This window comes from Lissotriton helveticus, chromosome 5_1 (assembly GCF_964261635.1).
Source record: "Lissotriton helveticus chromosome 5_1, aLisHel1.1, whole genome shotgun sequence".
NCBI lineage: Eukaryota > Metazoa > Chordata > Amphibia > Caudata > Salamandridae > Lissotriton > Lissotriton helveticus.
In genome coordinates, this window is record NC_136065.1 from 168,732,671 (window position 1) to 168,753,480 (window position 20,810).

The window sequence follows — 20,810 nt, forward strand, 5'->3', positions numbered from 1 at the left end:
GACAGAATCCCCTTGGTCAAATTGTATCTGTTTTTTTTTATTCCGTTTTACCAGTAGAAAATGTTGCGATGAAAGATCCTCCGGATTTATTGGACAGGCAGAAATGCCTGAACGCCTTGGCGTCACTGCGTCATGCCAAATGGTTTCAGGTTGGCTGATTTGTTCTTATCTTGGATAGCCTTATGAGGTTTTCATTTAAACGTCTATAATTTCAAGTTTCAAATGTTTTTAGTGATTTATTAAATATTATCTATTGGATTTCGAATAATGTTAAATAAGTGAATTATATTGATTAATCTGGACAGTTGACTAGCCTGAATCTATGATTAGGCTAAGAAAGCGATTTATATATAATGCGTTTCAGATTTATTGTAAGTCACCACTTTTAGAGTCAGGTGTATGCCTTTTGTATTATTTGTTTGCATGATTAAAAGTAAACAATTAACAAAAAATATTTAAGATCTATCCCATGGTTCTGTGGATAAAAAAGAAAAATTGGATTTATACAGTTGCATTGCAACCCCTTTGTTTGTTTTAGGCAAGAGCAAATGGATTAAAGTCATGTGTAATTGTTCTACGTATTCTGCGTGATTTATGCAACCGAGTACCAACATGGGAGCCATTAAAAGGATGGGTAAGTATGACACTGACAAATCCTAATTGGTCATATTTTTGAAACCTTAGAAAAGAATTTAGTCAACAGTGGTGTAATAACATTGAGTAAATATTGATTACTTAACAACGATTATTCTAAAATGGAGCGTTTATGTAGTGGTTATTGACAATGTGTGCTTGTGTGATTCTTATTAATATTAAAAATCACGGTATAGTTATTCAGATGCAGTGTCTTTGAAGCCTCTTCAAAATCTAATATAATCGAACTCTTAAAGCATGCTACTTTTATAGTTAGCTTATCATCAAACTGAAATTTGAAAGCAACATTTGCTACCTCCTGTTCAAACTTCAGTTTCCACAAAGAAATGTAACTTTGTAGGTTTTCCTAAATACGTAAAATGATTCCATTACTTCAAGAACATATCAACTTCTTCGTATGCTTAGAGACAGTGCAGCGCCAGCCTTCTTTAATATTTTTGTTCTGTGTGCTAAGAATGTGTGAAAACCACTGAAATATCTTGAATTGACATCTCAAATGTACATTAAAAAGAATCAAAGGACAATTTGGGATTCATGTAGGTTTCTTTATTCAGCAAGTTCAGTAGTACATAATATACCTCGTTGGAACCATAAATGTTCATAGCTCAACAACTTCTTCTACGTGGCACAGCAGCACTCCAATCACAAGTCTCACTTAATGATCACATTCCTAGAGGTGCATCTTTATCAATAATGTTGTAGGGTTTACGTTTAATGAAGAATGCAGTTTGTGACCTTATAGACTGGTTGCTAAGGCACACACTTAGGCCCACGAAAACAGGCAAACCTCATTGTCATGTGGGACTTCCTACTCACTCACATCAGTTAATGCAGCGTAATAATAGAGAAGTTATTGGAAGGGTGCAAAGAGGTGATTGAGAGAGGACGCTCCCTGACAGTATAAAAAAAGCTTAGAATATAGTAGTCCACAAGCTTTAGAAAGACCACTGTAGACCATTGTCAATGATACTGGTCAAAAGTAAAATACTTTAGTAGCCAAAGTGAAACGACTTCTGACAGTAGTCACAGACGTGATACTCACAGACCAGTCTAGATTTATTTAGTACTGAAATACCATATGTAACCTGAGATGATTAGCATGTTATATTCTATCTGGCCAGTTAGCCAGATTTTAGTGGCTTTTTTTAACATTGAAAAAGCCTTTGGCAGCGTTAGCTGGGACTCTCTGGTCAAAGTATCGGGGATATACATTTTCAGCCCTGTTATTGCTTGATGGATAAAACTACTATACGTGTGGTCCCAGGCCCATGTACATACTAAAATGATAGTGTCTGAGAGCCGGATGTAGGGTGATTTACTCAACAGGAATGACCCCTGTCACCTAGATTTGTACTCTCAGTAGTACCCCTGACAGGCAAGTTGAGGCAGTAGATGGATGGACCGAGGATAAAAGCTGGGAATATCAACCACAATATGCTGCTGATGTCGTGGTGTACCTGAGGGTGTGATCCATTCACCTCTTAACTGTCTTTTAAGAAGTAGATGGAACTCTGAACTAACAGGGCAATATTGAAAATGCTCCTACTAGGTAGGTGACCACATCCAAGGTGCTTTTGTATTCCTCTGGATATTCAGTTTCGTACCTTGAAAAATATTCTGTGAAACTTATGGGACATTACTCATCTGGGAAGGAACCCATCCGAGATTGAAGCTAGGCCAACGTACACTGTCATATGAGTAGTACCGGACATGGAGACCCTGATTATGACGGCAGCCATGCAGACCGCCATCGCATTGAGCAGGAGAACGGCTAAAAAGAGTCCGCAGACCCCCACCCCACACACACACACAATTTTGATAAAACCACAAGCACCACGGTCGTAAAGTGCTTTCTAGTACTGCGACATGTGCTGCGGTCCAGCACGAGCCGCAATGGTAAAATGCACTTTGTGCACAATCATGCAGTGTGTGCCAGGTCACACGGTGCATGGATGTGTGGGGGTACTACATGTGCCTCCCAAGTCACTTAGCAGTGGCCAACTGTAGGTGGGAGCCCTGCTTCAGGCCCCCAAAGTCTGTTTCTGTCTGCCTTTTTATGACTGTGGGACTGCCAAGAAATGGCAGTCTGAAATGGGCATCCTAATCGCTACTGTGGTGCCTGCGCATCCATTGTAGGGTTAGCATTCCGACTGTCGCCCCAACGGGATCTTGGATCCTGTTGGACGGGGTGATCTTTCTCCCGACGTCTGCGCTCCAACCGCCGGTATTGTAATCCGGCGGTCGGGTCAATGACCTGGATGTTGGACAGACCTCCACCAATGGCATTCTGTGGCGGTCCGCCCTCCATCGTAATGAGACCTGGAGTGTTGGTTTCCAGCGGACCTGCTGTGTTGCAGGGTTTCTGTACTCACACAGAACTGTGCACAGAGGAGTGGAACCTCGGCAAATTAGGATGTCCCAAAACTTACCTTAGCAACCAACTCACCCCTTACCGAGCTAGCTACAGTGTCTCATTGGACATATCAAACACCCAATGTTTAGACAAACCAGAACATGAACTTACAGTACCTCAGGGTACGTGGGACTCATGAACACTCTTTCGTTATATTATCATTACAAACCAGAACATGGAGTAAAGAAGACACATGTGCATTTGAAATGTTTATTTACTAATGCCGTCTTCTCAGGCGCAGTATCTTTGATAATACAAGTATACTTATTATCAGTAGCAAAATTATCAGCATAGTTACTAAGACATAAAAAGCGAATGGTGACAGCATGTTAACATGCTGTAATGAATAAGAGTTAACAACACTTATATCTCACCCTCCCTAACACATATATTATATTATTATCTAAGAAGGTCTCTTTGGGTTGTTTTAGGGCGGGCCCATACCTTAGTGTCCTAGCATGAAGGAATCACATCAGCATACACCAGCTCTCTCTGCATGTGCACCGCATCAAGTGTGTTAACAATTCTCGTGCAAAGCAATATCAATCCCGCCTCAAGCCCAAGTTGGCAAAGGCTGCACTTGTGTTATGACTATGAAGGCGTGGAGATCAGACCTCATAACAATTCCATATCGTGTTGCTCCTGAAACTTCAGCACTCTCCGTGCAGACATGTTTTATTAAACAAGACTGATATCAGAGCAATAACATATTATTCTCACATACACCACGGCAAACCACTAGGTTGAAAGCTAAGTCAACAATTAAGGGTCGTGTGCAGAAGTTGCAAGAAAGGAAAAATGGCGTTTAAATCTCAAATGTACCTATGCTAACTTAACACGATATAAGGATATATAGGAGCTATACAACACCCCCCCATGATCCGAGAACGGACTAAATAAGGTAACAGAAGTGCCATCACATGAGAGCAGAATCCATTTATAAACGAGCATGAATAAAGATTCAATTATAAAAATTAATGCTAAAAAAATAGCCCACAAATATAATGTGGCTCAAGCCAATAGGCAAGGAAAAATAAAATGTCTTGACCAAAAGTCAATAAAGTCAAGGAAATGCTATCAATCAGCATGTCAATTTGAGGCAGTGTCTAAGATAAGACCGTATATGAAAAGTAAGCTGCAACAGCCTCCAGGAGGAAGTCACTGTCCTCATCAGAAAACAGTTCAGCCATCCAATTTAAAAGATGAAAGGAACATACGTGATCTTCCAGCACCGGATCCTCTATAACCATCAGAGGACAGCTCGGTGGGTTCTCAAGAAAACTTAGTTCCAAGAAATTCTGCGCCGCCGACAACACATCCCAGGGACCCATTAGTCCATGTGCCACCGCCAAGGCCATAACCCTTTCGTCAGAACAAACCAACTCGTGAGCAATGATAGGACTCATCAGTTGATCAAAATCGACGTCAGAAGATGCTGGTCCGCAGAGACACAAATCAATGGCCCAAAGGAAATCACAGGTCAGACAGCGAAATACAGGCTGGACACAGGTGAAATAGGAGAACCGAAAAGATAATCCAAACGCCGTGCTTAGAGTCGCTAACGGCAGTGTGCCATAGTAATCAAGCATGCGGTTGCGAAACCGCGTCAGTAGTAGCTGTGCGTGGTCTTGCACAGGAAGGGCATCCATATTTAAAAAGGCAGAAAACCACCAATGCGCCAGCCGCTAATGCAAGCAAAAACGGGAACCCTCCAAACAAGGATGAAAAAATAGAATGGAAGAAAGCAGGGATGACACCAAAAATCTTCTCAAAGGAAGTCACGAGACCACCGCTAACAACTTTAAAAAAATGTGCTAGGCCCGTTGTGGAGGATGCGTTAAAGATAGAACGGACCATGGCTCCGAAATGCAAGGGCAAATCAGTGTTTAAAAGAGCCTGAACCTCCGTGCGGGTGTTAGCAATGTGAAGCACGAAAGTTTCACGGGCCGAGCTCAAGGCCACCTCTTTCTGGGACAATAGAGCTCTTATTCTAGCCATGCCGCTGAATTCTGCTCCCAAGGTCGGTATCTGTGGCCAAATGGAAGACTCCCTATGTTCACGTGTGGGAGGATAAAGAACATTTCTGCAGCAAATAACTCGCTCACTAACCGTTACTATGAAAGCTATACCTTTAATTAAACCACAGCAGTTTTCATTATTGAGCATTAAATAACTACCATTCTCTAACAATTTAAACGTGGGGATGATAGCAGGAACTGGCGTGCCCTGTAAAACGCAAGCCATATTCGGTCGGTCCTTGTTACATGAACCGTGTAACTGTATGTGTCTGCACATTAAAGAATGATCTGGCGTCTCAGTACACTCATCCCCTGTTAGATAAACCTCTTGTTCATCCTTGAAACATCTGTATGTGTATGGGAGTGACCAGACCTCATGAAGAAAACCGCTACCTAAGGGTTCAAAACGACCTATTGGCACATATTTCATACAATTTGAAAACTTATATAAAGCAAAAGGCAGCGTTATTAAACCGTGGATAAGCCACGTAGCAGCAGTGGTCTCTGCCACAGAAAAAGGTAAAGATTCCAATCTTTCAATATGGAGCATAGAAAAGGAAGCATCACGCATTGAAAGCAAGCGTTGTTTGTCTGTCAAATTAAACGGTGCAAATAAAGAGGAAACGTTCATGTATCCCCAGGGAACTTTACCCATTTTTAGAGTCTGTAGTGTCCATGCAAACTGCATGATTGAACGTAATTGATTTTGACCATGGTATAATACAGACACTTCATCATGCACAATATCAACAACAGACGACACAATATTATCTAATGTGTAAATTCTAGAGGAAAGCACGTTAATGCTATTGTCAACCACTGCAAGCACTTTCTCAAGATTTGCCTGATCAATAGCCCTAAGGCGTGAAGCAGCCTCAATCTGTGAGAGTTTCCAAATTTCATTGTAAACACCATATAACCACCTTTTCGACCTGCCACTAGCTGGGCCCTTAATGAAATCATTCAAATCCACGTCTGCATTCAGTTTGGAAAGGTGATACTTAACCGCAGGTAAAGTTGAATGTTTCAGCCAAGCTTGACACAACTTGCCAACAGAGTAAGAGGTGACAGTATGACTCAAATCAAAACGGGGATCAGATCTAACAGCCTTAAAACCGTCAGTTATATTTAAAAATCTCTTTTGGCAAGAATCAGCACTACGGTGCCAAAGCAGCCAACCCTTGGGATTCATACTGGAAATGTTAAAGGAGGAATTCAGAAGCAGAGCCTGTATATCTCTAATGGACAATTTAGTAAAATTACTCCAATTCTCATATTCCTCCAACTCCGGGAAAGACGGGGTGTTTAACCTTTTAGATGTAGCCAATCCAAAGCACGTGGTCTGGGAAATGGTTTCATTTAAAAACCACATATGATTTGGGATGAGACATGCACGGTGCAAAGCTTCAGTGCCTTGTACCTGCCAGGCCCTTGAGCCCCAAACTGATTTAAGGTCTACGGTATCCTTCCATAACTCATACCCTCCAGTAACTAATTGATCCAGGAAGGCCTTTGAATATAACAATTTTGTATTTGTAAGTCGAACCTTGGACAGTGGCTGTTTGTGAAATTTAAAATAAAAGGACTCGGGATTGGACTGATTAAAGTCAGTGAAATAAGTATACTTTTTAAGAAAAGTTTCTGAACTCCCTTGAGTTGGTGCTGGGCAATGTTCCCACTGAGTAAAATTAACCGCATCCCTTCGGGAAGATGTCTTGTGTAAGAAGTGATTGCCATAATGTTGGTAACAGAACAATTCACCATAATTAGCAGATTCTAATCCTCAGCATCAAAAGCAGCATAATATTTCAAATCAGAAAACAAACTTTCCACAGCATTAACATCCCAATCATCAGAACGAATGTTTTGTTTCACCACATCCCCCATATTAACTCTTAGTACATTAGGGACATTAACGACTTCCGTTGGACCATGAATCTGAAAACGAACTGCATCCCACGCGATTCCATCCAGAACAGGCCACGCTGTGATGTTAACCAAAGTCAAGTCTCTTTTTAATCTGTGTGTAGAATGTGAAGAGGAAAGTGGGGCCAAAGTTCCATTCAAATGAGTAATGCAAGTTCTCTCCTCGACATAGTGTCCATTCATAATCCGAAAAAAATAAAACACAAAACCAATTGACATAAAAAGGTAAACTGAAAAAAGGACCAGCCAAATGTATATCCAAGGAGGTATCAAAAAATGTTTTTTAAACAGGCTAGCATATAATGCAATTTTAGAGGGTTTTTTCGAGGCAAGGGAAGCAGAGTCAAATGAAAATCTGGATTCCGTGGCTAAACGAGCTTGCAGGTCAGGCATGGACAAATCAGTTGGGTATGTATAGTCTGTCTCATCAAGGATAGTTCCTGGTAAATTATTCAATAATGGACTGGAAACAGCAGGTAATTCGATGGCCACCTCAGGTTCATTATTAGAAGCAGTGGGCATAATTGAATTTCTCACAATGGAAGGACAGGAAACAGCCGGTGTCATGCTAAGAAGAATCGGCCACTCTGTGTATCTTGACATTGTCAATAGAAATAAACCTGTTTTCCTTACGACCTGGAAGTGGTGGTAAAATGACTGTTCTTGTGCCCTTCACTCCAAGCACTGGGACCGGAGCTCGATAGGAGGGACCAAACTCTTTCTTGTTGTTGATCTTCTCTCGAACCAGTTCTCCAACTTGGGGTAGCCAGCCAACTACCGGGATCTGCAACGCATCATCCGATGTGGAGGGCAAATGTTCCTTTGCAAGAGTGTCTCTCGTCTTTTGTAGATTCTGTAAAACATTGCAATGTTCATCTGCGTCAAAGGAAGTGGCGCGAACCACCGAGTCTAGACCGTCAAGGTCAGGGACGAACATCTTGATGCCAAAGAGCATTTCGTATGGGGTCCGCCCACCCAGAGACCTTCTAGGGAGATTATTAAGAGCACGCTGCACGCCATAGAGGTGAGCCAGCCAATTTCTGCCAGTGCCTATAACTCGGGCTGTCAAAGATTGCTTTAAATCACGGTTCATTCGTTCAACTACACTATTACCCTCGGGTCTGTAGGGTGACGAAAACTTGACTTGGACCCCCATCGAAGTCATGGCATCCTTATACGCCTTAGAGGCGAAAGCCGGACCCTGATCCGAATGGAAGGTACCACAGGCAAAAATCCCTATAAAGATACGCAAATCTCTGATGACAGTCCGGGAATCAGCGCTGCGATGTGGCCATAACCACACAAAGCGTGTGCATGAGTCAACTGCTACTAAGATGTATTTATACGCAGTATCAGATGAAAATGGACCGCAGTGATCTAAATAAACACAGCCTAGTGGTTTATTAGAAATGTACAACTGAGTCTGAGGCGGACGCGTAGCAGTTGAAGGTTTAATCTGCTGGCATATGTCACAAAGAAGGACATAATCACGCGTCTGTTTGTACAGTCCCCGCCACCAGAAACGTTGTTGTAGTTGCGTTACAGTGGCTGAGACGCCCGCATGCGCAGACGCCACACCTTCATGAGCCGCTGTAATCAAGTCTGTTCTGCGATCCGAGTTGGGAATCAGCCGTTCCCCAACATCAGGAATTGTCACAAAAGGAACCTTTTCGGGACTTAAGTGGTATTTATACTTCGAAGGGAATCCCGAAGGATGTTTACTTCCCTTCTCAGAGGCAGCAATCGCTGCCAAGATGTCGCTATCAATCTTGGTTTTAGACCTAGTAACTGCTGCAACTAAGTATGTAGATACTGCTGATTTCGCTGCTTCATCAGCAAGCGAGTTGCCAACAGCGTGAACTCCCACGCGCTGATGACCGAGAGTATGAATCACATAAACGAGTGGCAACCTAGCCTTAAGCTCTGCCACTCGAACCCAGATCATTTTATGTTTTATTGTGCTACCCTTGGAATCATGAAAGTCATTTTGAACCCAAAAGAACAAGTTTTCATTGTAAGACTGGACACAGTAGTAAGAATCACTTACAATTAGAGTAGTAACACTTGGATCCGCGTACTCCAAAGCTAGTAATAGAGCACGAAGCTCTGCCAATTGTGCGGTGCAATCGCCCAGGGGCAACGTGTGTACCTCCCTGGAAATGAACTCATCATTCAACATAGCACCGACCACAATGGCGCATGCGGAAACGTAGGCATGTTTAGAGCCATGCGCAACCTGCGCCGACCCATCAGTGTAAATGATGCAATGGAAGTCCTCCAAAGGTCGCATCGCCAGAGGAGCAGGATGAACGAATTCATACTGCAAGTACTCCTGCGACCGTAAGGAAGCGTCAAAAATAAACATGACATCCGAGGATGACAATGACGCAGCCCACTGAATCCACCGAGGGTGCAAAGCTTTTGAATTTGGTACACTCGCTTTCGTGACTGCCTCCAAATGAGGACAGGGTGTTACCACTAGCATGCGTTTCCCCTGTGACAGAGCACGTTCTTTCAGAATTGCCATCTGTACAGCAGTTAAAACTTTTTCCACAGTGGGAAACCGCATCTCAGCCGAAGTGTACAAGTGAGACTTGTAAGCGATAGGTACTGTGTCACCTTCATTAAAAGTGAGGTATGTGAAACCCACCGTCCCAGGAATTATTCTTATTACCAGGTTGGTGTGGTTATCACGAGTCAGTAAATATTTAGAAGCGAGCAGATCAGCCTGCAAGGATTGCAAAATGGCTGAATGCTCAGGCAGCCAGCATGATTTTGAGAAAGTTGGTTGGATCAAAGCATACAAAGGCTTGATACGCTGGGCATATTCCGGAATGTAAGTTCTGCCGAAATTCAAAAAGCCCAGTAAAGACTGTAATTTTTTCAGTGTTGTTGGAGCGCGTAATTGTGCGCACTTCTCTAAGAAGTGAGGAGCCAAACCTCTACCTTCATTGTTGAGCTCATAGCCCAAAAACAACACTGTATGTTCAGCAATGTGCGATTTTGCAAAGTTGAATTTGTAACCCATGTCTGCGAAGTTGCAAACAAGAGAATTTACACGACACAGATGCTCCCAAATATCGTCGTCTGTGAGATATATGTCATCCACATACGAAAAAGCATCAGGGTCGAGTGCCTCCAGAATAGAGACAATGCGAGCGGTAAATATACCAGGACTATTCTTGTAGCCCATTGGAAGACGCCGGAATTGCTTTTGGACTCCAGCGCTCGTAAAACTGGTCCATTGGGAGCTAAAGCTGTCCAATCTGTGGGCATAAAAACCATTGGATATGTCAAGCGTTGTCTTGAAACGCTTACGCACGAGACTATCCACTAGGGCAGAGCCGTGGGTATTCTGTACTGCACAGTTACGGCAATGCGAGTTTAAATGCCGGTAATCCAAAACCAAACGATATGATCCGTCAGGTTTATTCACAGTAAAAAGGGGATTATTCATCGGTGACACACACGTTTCAATAACTCCCTGATATTCCAATTGTTCAAGGATTTCCGCGACGGAAGATTTTGCTTCACGCCGAATGGGATATTGAGGTTGAGGCTGCGGCTGAGACCGCAACGGAATTTCGTGGCAAGGCGACAATTTATCCCAACCACATTGGTTACGGTACAGAGCCGGCGCGAGAGCCCGAGCCCACTCTTCTGCAAAATGCTGCGCATGCTCTTTCGAGACAGTGTTCGCGAAACTGGGTAGGATTACCTCCTCCCCTCGCGGCGCCGCGAGCACAAAAGGTGGGGGCCAGTCAGCCTCCGAAAGTAAAATATCATATGTAGAAGACAGATTCTCCCAAAATACACCTTTAACGGTACGCTGTATGTCACCTTCAATTAACAGGACAATTTCATATAGTCTTTCAGGGGGAGCAAGTCTCGTATCCGCTGTTTCTATCACAACGTAGACATCAGTCGCTGTCACCCTCAGTAGTGGACGCAGCGCCTCTCTGACTATGGTTATCTCCGCCGCGCTGTCCAGCAAGGTCAGAGCCCACGTCAGATTCCGAAGCCGCGTTCTCACTATCTGTGGCATATCGATGCGCTGTTAAGGCTGCGACTTTCTTTTTCGCAAACTGCGGACGCCTAGGCGTAGAATCCTCCTGCTTCACTGCGCCGTCCGTCTGGCGGGACTGACCACGTCCTTGTTGGCCACCACGTCCACGTCCACCCCCTCCTCCTCCACCGGTTTTCGGGGCCGATGTGTCCTGAAAGGAACGAGGAGAGCGTTGATCAGAACCCTGAAAACGATCAGGTGATTTAATCATCGCGCGGTCGCGCAAATCATAAACTTTTTCGGATGGCGCAGGAGCTTGTATTGCAGGAAAAGTACCCTGAGTCTGCATTGTCTGCTTCCCCTGTGTCTGTTTTTTAGGCCAATTTTGTTTCTTGGACTTTGGCTGGGCATCTGTCACTGCAGATTGCCCCTGTGGTTGTTTTTTCTCCTTCACTGGAAAATATTTCAGACCTCTACTTGTGCGGCCAATCGTTTTATAAGCGGCCACCACAATCTTTGCTAACTGGCGGGGTTTGTCGGCATCGGGCAGAGCAGCCAAAGCATTCGACACCTGAAAGTTAACTGCATCTCCTTTAACATTGGAGAGAATGAGATCACTTACAATCTCAAAAGAACCACACAGGCGCATACCCAATTCAACTGCTGCCTCTGGACCGTGATCATTCTGAACACGTCTAACGATTTCAGGCAGGGCAGTCATAGACGGGGTGCCGAAGCACCTTGTATAAACTGCCGCAAATGTTTTTCCCCAGCTGTCACAGTCAGCAAGTTCAGGAGTAATATCCTTCGGGAGAGTAATCGTCAACATTCTATGTTTATCAGCAGGAGTAGAATTCGGAAAAACCGCTTCCAGTTGATCAAACTTCTCTGCTAGCCAGAATGGGAAGTCATCGTTGTCAACAGGACGCGCACCAAAAACCGAATTTACCATCACTGGATTGAGACGCATTCCGCCTCGTTCCATGGGAGCGGCCGCACCCCCCTGGGGACCACCAGGAAGATGTCGACCAATGTATTGCACTAAAGCACGAATCACGGAAATGGAAACTACATGTAGCCTGCGAATTTCTGCCAGGGTACAAGCCCCGTGATTCGGGTGCGGGGTAAAGCCACCCAATGCAGGCCAATTAGTACCTGGAATTGAGAGTGGACCTAACCTCGCACGGGACAAAGAGTGGGGGAGGGCGCCATCAAACCAAACTCGATGCTGCCAATGATCAATAGGTATTTCCAATGCCCTGTATGGCGTATATTCAGCCGGGACATCCGAGGCGGTGTAGGAGTGGTACAAACCAGAATTAGCGTCCACAGCCGGAAACGTAACCCAAGAGTAAAACAACTCGTAAGGAAACGCCGGATCTGCACTTACCACGAAAATCACAGCCATCCCATCTACTGGGACCTGGTACGTCTGAAGATGGTTGCGGACCGCTACGCGACTATGCTGTGCAATAGCCACCGCAGCCGCCATCACAGAATCGGAAACAAGAAAACACAAAGAATACTTTGTAGCACAACTGGGTAGTAATTCAAAGAAACCGTTTAAGTAAGAATCAAGCTTGAATAAAGACCTATTTCAAAAAATAGGTAGGTTTCACCAACACCCCGTTTTCCGGAAACGGATGTGAAGGGGTTAAGGCATGAACGATAAACTACTCGAGTGTCATGATATAAGACCACCGAAACCGTTGGGCGCCATGTTGCAGGGTTTCTGTACTCACACAGAACTGTGCACAGAGGAGTGGAACCTCGGCAAATTAGGATGTCCCAAAACTTACCTTAGCAACCAACTCACCCCTTACCGAGCTAGCTACAGTGTCTCATTGGACATATCAAACACCCAATGTTTAGACAAACCAGAACATGAACTTACAGTACCTCAGGGTACGTGGGACTCATGAACACTCTTTCGTTATATTATCATTACAAACCAGAACATGGAGTAAAGAAGACACATGTGCATTTGAAATGTTTATTTACTAATGCCGTCTTCTCAGGCGCAGTATCTTTGATAATACAAGTATACTTATTATCAGTAGCAAAATTATCAGCATAGTTACTAAGACATAAAAAGCGAATGGTGACAGCATGTTAACATGCTGTAATGAATAAGAGTTAACAACACTTATATCTCACCCTCCCTAACACATATATTATATTATTATCTAAGAAGGTCTCTTTGGGTTGTTTTAGGGCGGGCCCATACCTTAGTGTCCTAGCATGAAGGAATCACATCAGCATACACCAGCTCTCTCTGCATGTGCACCGCATCAAGTGTGTTAACAATTCTCGTGCAAAGCAATATCAATCCCGCCTCAAGCCCAAGTTGGCAAAGGCTGCACTTGTGTTATGACTATGAAGGCGTGGAGATCAGACCTCATAACAATTCCATATCGTGTTGCTCCTGAAACTTCAGCACTCTCCGTGCAGACATGTTTTATTAAACAAGACTGATATCAGAGCAATAACATATTATTCTCACATACACCACGGCAAACCACTAGGTTGAAAGCTAAGTCAACAATTAAGGGTCGTGTGCAGAAGTTGCAAGAAAGGAAAAATGGCGTTTAAATCTCAAATGTACCTATGCTAACTTAACACGATATAAGGATATATAGGAGCTATACAACAGCTGCAATACTTCCCTGAACAGCTAACTGTTACTCATGTTAGGGATAAAAGGCTGCTGTATGGCTGCAATAGGGACATGAAGCTGGTCAACATGTTTTGGTCTCTGGTGAAGGTAGAGTGAGGGGTAAATAATCTGGTCTCTGTGACATCCCAACAAGCTCTTCACAAGAAAAGCCCCTTCTGGAGACTTAACAAGTTCTGTGCAAGGTGCTTTGAATCCAAGGCATCTGGTTGGATTACTGGATGCTGCAGGTTTATAGGAGACCTATGCAAGGGTAAGTCCTTTCACTTCTTTGATGAGGTGAAACGACATATGGGAGTCTTTGGGGACATTATCTGCTGTATGCAAGACTGACCAGAGCACCCCATGTCACATGGGAGGGATTTCCAGAGACACTGACAAAATTCCCCTTGTGTGTGGAGTTACTGTTGTTGGCAGGAGCAAGATGGCTAGTTTCATACTCTTCAGAGTGTTATGCGGCAAATGCCTAAGACTGGACTAACCGTGATAACTAAGTTTAATAGAGAATTTGGAAAACCCTTAAAGAAGGAAAAATAGGGTACTGTAATGGACTATCGAGAAAAGGCAGCAAGCAAGGGTCAGATTGTGTCTAACGCAGCAAATATTTCCATAGAACTATCTAGGCCTCAGTAATAGGTTGTATCCTACAGTCAGGCGTACTACCCGAGATTTCAACGTGAGAGGGTGGATTGGCAGCACATGATTTGGACATGAAGGATTTGTACAGAATTTATGGAGTCAAGAGCTCACACTCCTGTATCGGGGAAAATGGTGAAACATGATAGCAAAAAGTGTTTTTGCATCGTGAATCTTCTCTTGATTCAAATGCTGTGCATTGATTCGCCATCTAGTGGTTGGGTCCGGAAGTCGCCTGCTGTATTAGTCTCTGTCTTTTTTTTTTTGTTGGGTTGTTGTTGAGCGTTGGCTGTCTTCACCATTTGGTGTGTTGCCCATCCTCCATGTGTTAGACATCCTCCCCGGAAGCCTCTACGTGTAGTCTCCATCGTCTGATTCTTTATTTCCGTCATTGGGTTAGGAAACATCGCTGAAGCTCTCGAATCATCGAAAGGAAGAAGAATAAAGAACAAAAGGTATCATCAAGAAAGATCAAAGACCTAGAGGAAGCTCATAGCCACAACATAATGAAGGGAGTCTCATCTAAAGATTTCACAGACTTCCATTGAAAGCCACCAAAGTAAGTTAAAAGAGCGACAGGCGAAGGATGGAGAATGCCTGGACTGGGGACCCCCCTGTTCTGCATGAAATGGAGGACACACCATTTAGTTTCTGCCTGGATTGCCACCACAGGTTTGCCTGCAGATAGACTACAAAACCGACACCTGAGAGGCTTGCGCAGAACTCAAACCAGACACTGAGGGCACAAGAATAGCAAAGGCAGACGCACTATGCAGAAGAAATCACCATCTTTGAGAGACCTCAGACTATCGACTGAGGAAGAGGACCATTCCACCGAAGATGCCGAGGAAGAGATCTTGGATGTTGATAAAGAGATCGTAGATGTCGAGCAGAAGGAGAAGCATACTTGTGTAATGCGAAAAAAGATGGGGGAGGTCAAGCAGAAAACCTTGGATTCTAGATCACAAAATACTGCCTTTGCGCCAAATATTCTTCTGACAGAAGGCAAGTTACGCAAAAAGAGCCCCTTGGGTCCCACACAAAGGGCACAACCGGATGTCGAGCCTCAGAACAGACTCTGGGCTTCAAAACACGATGGAGGTCAATTAAAAGTCAAGTAGTCAACACAGACACTGGCAGCCTAAACTTTGACACAGAAGAAAAAACTGGAGACCATAATCAATGCAGAGTAACATGCTCTCAAGATCGAGCTCAAGAAAAGACAGTGTGTGGCTGAAATGGGCGCGGTCCTTCAGAAAAAGGACTTCAACTCCTCCCTCCAGGGATTCAGAATGCTGCTGAAACATTTGAAGAAAAGTGTACAGCAGGAGAAAGACTTGGGCGAACTGGACCCCCTATGACATGAAAGCTGCAAGAAAAAGAGGAATAAGAACTCTTCTATGAAGAAGAGGTCCCAGGGTCACAGGGTCTTTTCCAGGACATCACAGGGTCAGAAAGCATCGAAGAATAATGGCAAGACCTTGATGCAGATTCCCCAGAAGAGGGTGTGGGCACATATCCTTCGAGGCCTCGCCACCGTATGACATGGTTGTGTGGAATCCAGTTGTAAAAAGGGCAGCACAATGGTATGGAGTCCAGTTGGATGAAGAGAGGTTGCAGTCATGCTTTCTTCTAGAAACACTTTTACCCTCACAAAGCTAGAGCCAATTCCTACCGATGCTTCAGAGCATCTTAGACCAGGGAGGGAGGCGTTCAAGGATCAAGCAGCCTGCAGGTCAGTATCACCCTGGGTCGAATAGAAACATAAGTATTCATCGAATGACTCTCCAACCATTCGGGCAATGCAGTGGCGGACTCCATCATTGTAGTCAACACCAGGAAAAGAGCCAATGTGCCAACTACTTCTGGGCCACCCCCAGATAAGGAAAGTAAAGGTATGGAAATAGTGGGGAGAAAGTTCAAGAGGGGAGCTTCAGCATTGTGGTGCATCACAAACCTGAACTCCCTGTTTAACAGTTATGCCCATCAGCACTGGGACAAGATGGCTGGGCTAATGAAGCTCCTGTCAGTACAATACCAGAAGTGGGATTGAGCCCTCACAGAGGAGGGGAAGAGCATTGCAAATACTTGCTTAAAATCACCACTCGATGCCACTGACAAAGCGGTAAGGCAGAAACTGGGGTCTGGAACAGCCTTAAGGAGCCATACCTTGCTGCCAGTCTCGGGATTCAGAAATGAAGGGAAGGCCAAAATCATCAACACCCATTTCAATGGAGAACACCTGTTTGTGAGTGCAATAGATGAGACACTGCAGCAACTTAAAAAGGTGACTTACACAGTCAATGGGGGCTCTACAGTTTAGAGGACAGCAAAGAAGGGCAGTCATTCTACTAGAAGGCCGTGGGACGAGGAGTCTTACAAGCCGTCGCGACTCATCAAACTATTCAGCACACAAGTCCAGAACAAACAACAGTAGAAATTCCAGGTGCCACAGAGACTGCCCTTTCGCAGGTGAGCGAGAGGCGAAGGACAGCCATCCAGAGCGGCAGCAAACAAGGGACTCCAAAAGCCAGGAGTCCTGCCCACACACAACACCTGTTGGGGGACGAAGAGGGAGCCTCTTTCTCCAGGAGGATATAATAGAAAAGTGGATACTCCACATCATCTAACACAGCTTTTGCATAGAACTGTAAAACACCCACCAAGTACGTGCCTGAAGCATTCAGCCCATAAGAAAGGGAAGAAAACCTATCTTCATTGGGAAGTAGAAGAATTGCTACAAAAACAAGCAATAGAGAAAGTGCCCCTGAAAGAAATCCCCCATGGAATCTACTCAACATACTTGAAGGTACCGAACCCATATAAATTGCTAGAACACATACTAGGCCTTTGCTTCTTAAACAAGTTCATCAAAACACAGGCGTTCAAAATGACAACCGTACAAGAAGTCCTCTCCTAAATTGAGCTGGGAGGATTACATGGCAACCATAGACCTTGAGGACACCTATCTGCACATCCTAATAAATCTGAAGCACAAGAAGTTTCTGCATTTCATAATCAACAAGGCACAATACCAATTCAGAGTTCTACCTTTTGAGATATAATCGGCTGCCAGAGTAATAACAAAGTACTTTGCGGCCGTAGCTGCTCATCTGAGAAGGCAAGGAATACATGTGTACCCCTAGTTAGTTAATATAATATACAAAGATGTCTCCACCCCTTAAATCAAAAAGGTGCTGATAAAGTCACCAAAGGTACAATCTCCCTCCCGAAAGAAATCATCAATAAACAAGATTTTTTTAAACCTATCCATGAATAAGTTTTAATCAATATTCATATATATATATATATATATATATATATATATATATATATATATAACCCCACAACACGATCATTCAAACACGCATTCCAACTCAGGTTCCTCATTCACTCCATCCCATTCATCCTGATCTTACAGCTTAAAGCTACACAAGACAAAGGACCACAATTTTCAATGGTAGGCCTAGGAGGCAAGTAGCCTTCCTGAAAACAGATTGTTTTGTCTCAAAGTAGACACAGAATCGAAGTTCAACAAAATGTAACCACAATCATATAATAGAATAATTACAATTAAACTGTCAAATACAGATTTAAGGGAATAAGCAAACAAAGACAATCAATTGCAAAGAAGGACAATGTGTGGTTAGCTTCGCCAGGTCGTTTCTGTAATGGTGCCAACGTACGTTTCAGTGCGTGACCTATGACAGGTCTCACATTCCTCAGGACACGTGTCTCCATAGAGACAATAGTGGGGGTATCTGGATAATAGATACTGACTAACATAAGATGGGCATGGCCAAACACGGTAAATGGACAGCACGAAGAGTGTTTTACCAAAAAAATAGCATGTAGAGAACTACAAGACGGGGAGTACGCAGTTCAGAGATAACCGGAGCGTCCAGGGTTGTCAGGCAATCGAGTGTGGAATATCCGGGACAGATACACACTGAATACCCAATGGTTGAAAAAATGGTGGTAAGCTCGACTGGAGGCAACTGGTCAAAGAAATCAAATAGGAATCAGGCAGTCAGGGCAAAATGGATGAAAGCGGCGATCAAAAAGTCCCAAAGATGAGGGCATTAACATAAAAGGCAGCCTGAAGCTCGTAGAGAATCCTCCGGTCACGTGTGCTCTGAAGCATCCAATCAGATGCCGCGAAATAAGCGAGGCAGCGCGTCCGCCAGTTTCTAAATGAGAAGCACCCTACTTAGTTGACTGACTGGTAAGGGCAAGTTCCACCCGCAATTGCAGACAGCATAAGAACAGTAATGATGGCACTCGACAGACTGGTATTCACCATAAACATGGTGAAATAGTTACCCACGCCAGAAGAGGTCAAGCTCTTCTTGAGAGGAAAAATAAACACAGCGCAAGCTAAGGCATTTCCATGCAAAGCAAGAGTACAGACAAGAAGCTCAACACTACCAGAAAGTCAGTCTGACAGTGAGGACGGTGGGAAAGCTGCTGGGAAAGATGGCTTCCTGCTTACCATTTAATAACACATGCGAGGCTAGACATGAGACCAATCCAGGGATGGGTCAGAGCCAATGGTCACAAGCAACAGGTATCTAGGAAGTTCTAGTTGTTATCTCTTAAAAGGTACAGGATGAGATTATATGTTGAATAAGACCAATACAACAGTAGGAAGACCCTTCAGGCAACCCCCACAATGACCATCACCACTAGGGGGTCTGGAAACCACAAGAAGAGATGCAACACATATGTTTTCTGGAACCAAGGGCAGCGTTCCTAGATGTAAAAGCTTTTCAGAAGCAGCTGTGGAACAAATCAATACAAGTTGAAATAGATAACACAACAATGTTGTAACTTAACAAACAACGGGGGACAAAATCCTTTGTCCTATCATGTTAGCACAGGAGATATGAAGGTGGGCCATCCAGAGAAAGGTAACTGTAACAACAAAACATATAACGGGAGTAGAACGCATGTAAATGGGCAAACTGATCAGACAAGCATCCACCTCACTTGAGTGGGATTTGAATCAGGCGGTGATCGAGAAGTTGTTCTAAAGGTGGGGGACACCAGGAATATACGAAATGCCAGTTGTTTGCAACCAGACACCCACACCCCCACTCTCTGTGGAATGTGCTGACCATAGACCGGTCATGGAACATTGCTTACACTTTTACCTTGATCCCACTATTATCAATAGTGATCAACCAGTGCAGAGAATCACAGATGATGCTGATACTCCTCACTGCCCAGTGGGCAAGACAAACCTGGTAGTCAGATCTGATAGAAATTATGCATAACATAAAGAGACTCCCAGTATCACAAGACCTACTGTCTAAGAAGGGGGAAGGTTCTTCATCCAGAACCAGACACAGTCTTTCATTATGCTCCTGATGACTTAGAATTAAGTCATCCGGCAATGCTGGAGAAAGCAGTCATCTGGCAATGCTGGAGAAAGCAATAGCACTCCTCAGGGAGGCAAGAAGACCAACAACTAGGAAATGCTACGCAGTCAAATGGGAGAGATACACACGATGGTGCTAGATATCTGGACTTTTTCAGGACAGACATATGATACTACAGTCCTCAGATAGCTTACACATTTGTTAGAAAGCTAATTTTTGCGTCATTGAAGGTACATCTAGCAGCAATAGTGGCCTACACAAGAGGATGCATAGGAAGAGATTTCTTCACTGCACCAGTGGTCAAACAGTTAAAAGAAGGGGCAAAAGGAATAGCTGCCAGGAGTGCTCCAAAATATATGTGGGACCTAATCGTGTTGCTCAGTGATAGTGACGGATGCCTCTCTGCAAGGCTGGGGAGCGCACATGGGTCCGCTTCAAATTCAAGGCCAGTGGTCTGCGCAGGAGCAGACATACCACATCAATATGCTGGAGCTCAGAGCGGTATTCCTGGCTCTCAAAGCTTTCTTTCCAGCGATAGAGTCCAACTCAGTCCTAGTTCAGACGGACAATACGACCACCATGTTCTATCTGAACAAACAAGGAGGCACAAGGTCTCGCCCACTTTCTCGAGAGGCTCAGGCAATCTGGCATTGGCTCCTCCCTCGAGGCCTCACGGTAGTGGCAGTGCACCTTCCAGGCGAGTTGAACGTAAAAGCAGACGCACTCAGCAGGCACTTCGAAGATCAGCCAGACTGGGTGCTAAAAGACGAAGTAGTGGAAGAGCTTTTTCGTTGCTGGGGTCGTCCAACCATAGACTTGTTTGCAGACGACGAAAACGCCAAATGCCACGCCTTCGCGTCCAGGTTCCACCGGGCAGGGACGCAGGGCAATGCTCTACAGATGGATTGGTCAGGGACATTCGCTTACGCGTTTCCTCCACTGGCTCTGATTCCAAAAGTAGTTTCCAAGCTCCGCAGGTCGAACATGGAAATGATCCTGATAGCTCCGGATTGGCCGCGGCAGTGGTGGTACCCGGACCTTCTACATCTATCTGTGTGTCCACACAGACGACTCCCTTGCAGGCCGGACCTGTTGAGCAAGA

The 20,810-nt window shown here is 44.3% G+C and overlaps 1 protein-coding gene across 6 annotated transcripts in view; it reads left to right on the plus strand.

Annotated features, from left to right (window-relative positions):
• STRBP (spermatid perinuclear RNA binding protein) overlaps positions 1-20,810 on the plus strand; it is a 617,908-nt gene that overhangs the window by 248,566 nt on the left and 348,532 nt on the right. For 2 of the 6 annotated variants that reach the window (XM_078641959.1, XM_078641961.1), the window contains exons 6-7: positions 55-149; positions 539-634. In XM_078641959.1, coding sequence (XP_078498085.1) covers positions 55-149; positions 539-634 — 191 coding nt within the window. The remainder of the gene's footprint in view (positions 1-54; positions 150-538; positions 635-20,810) is intronic. The other 4 variants (XM_078641960.1, XM_078641965.1, XM_078641963.1 and 1 more) reach the window with 2 other exon arrangements.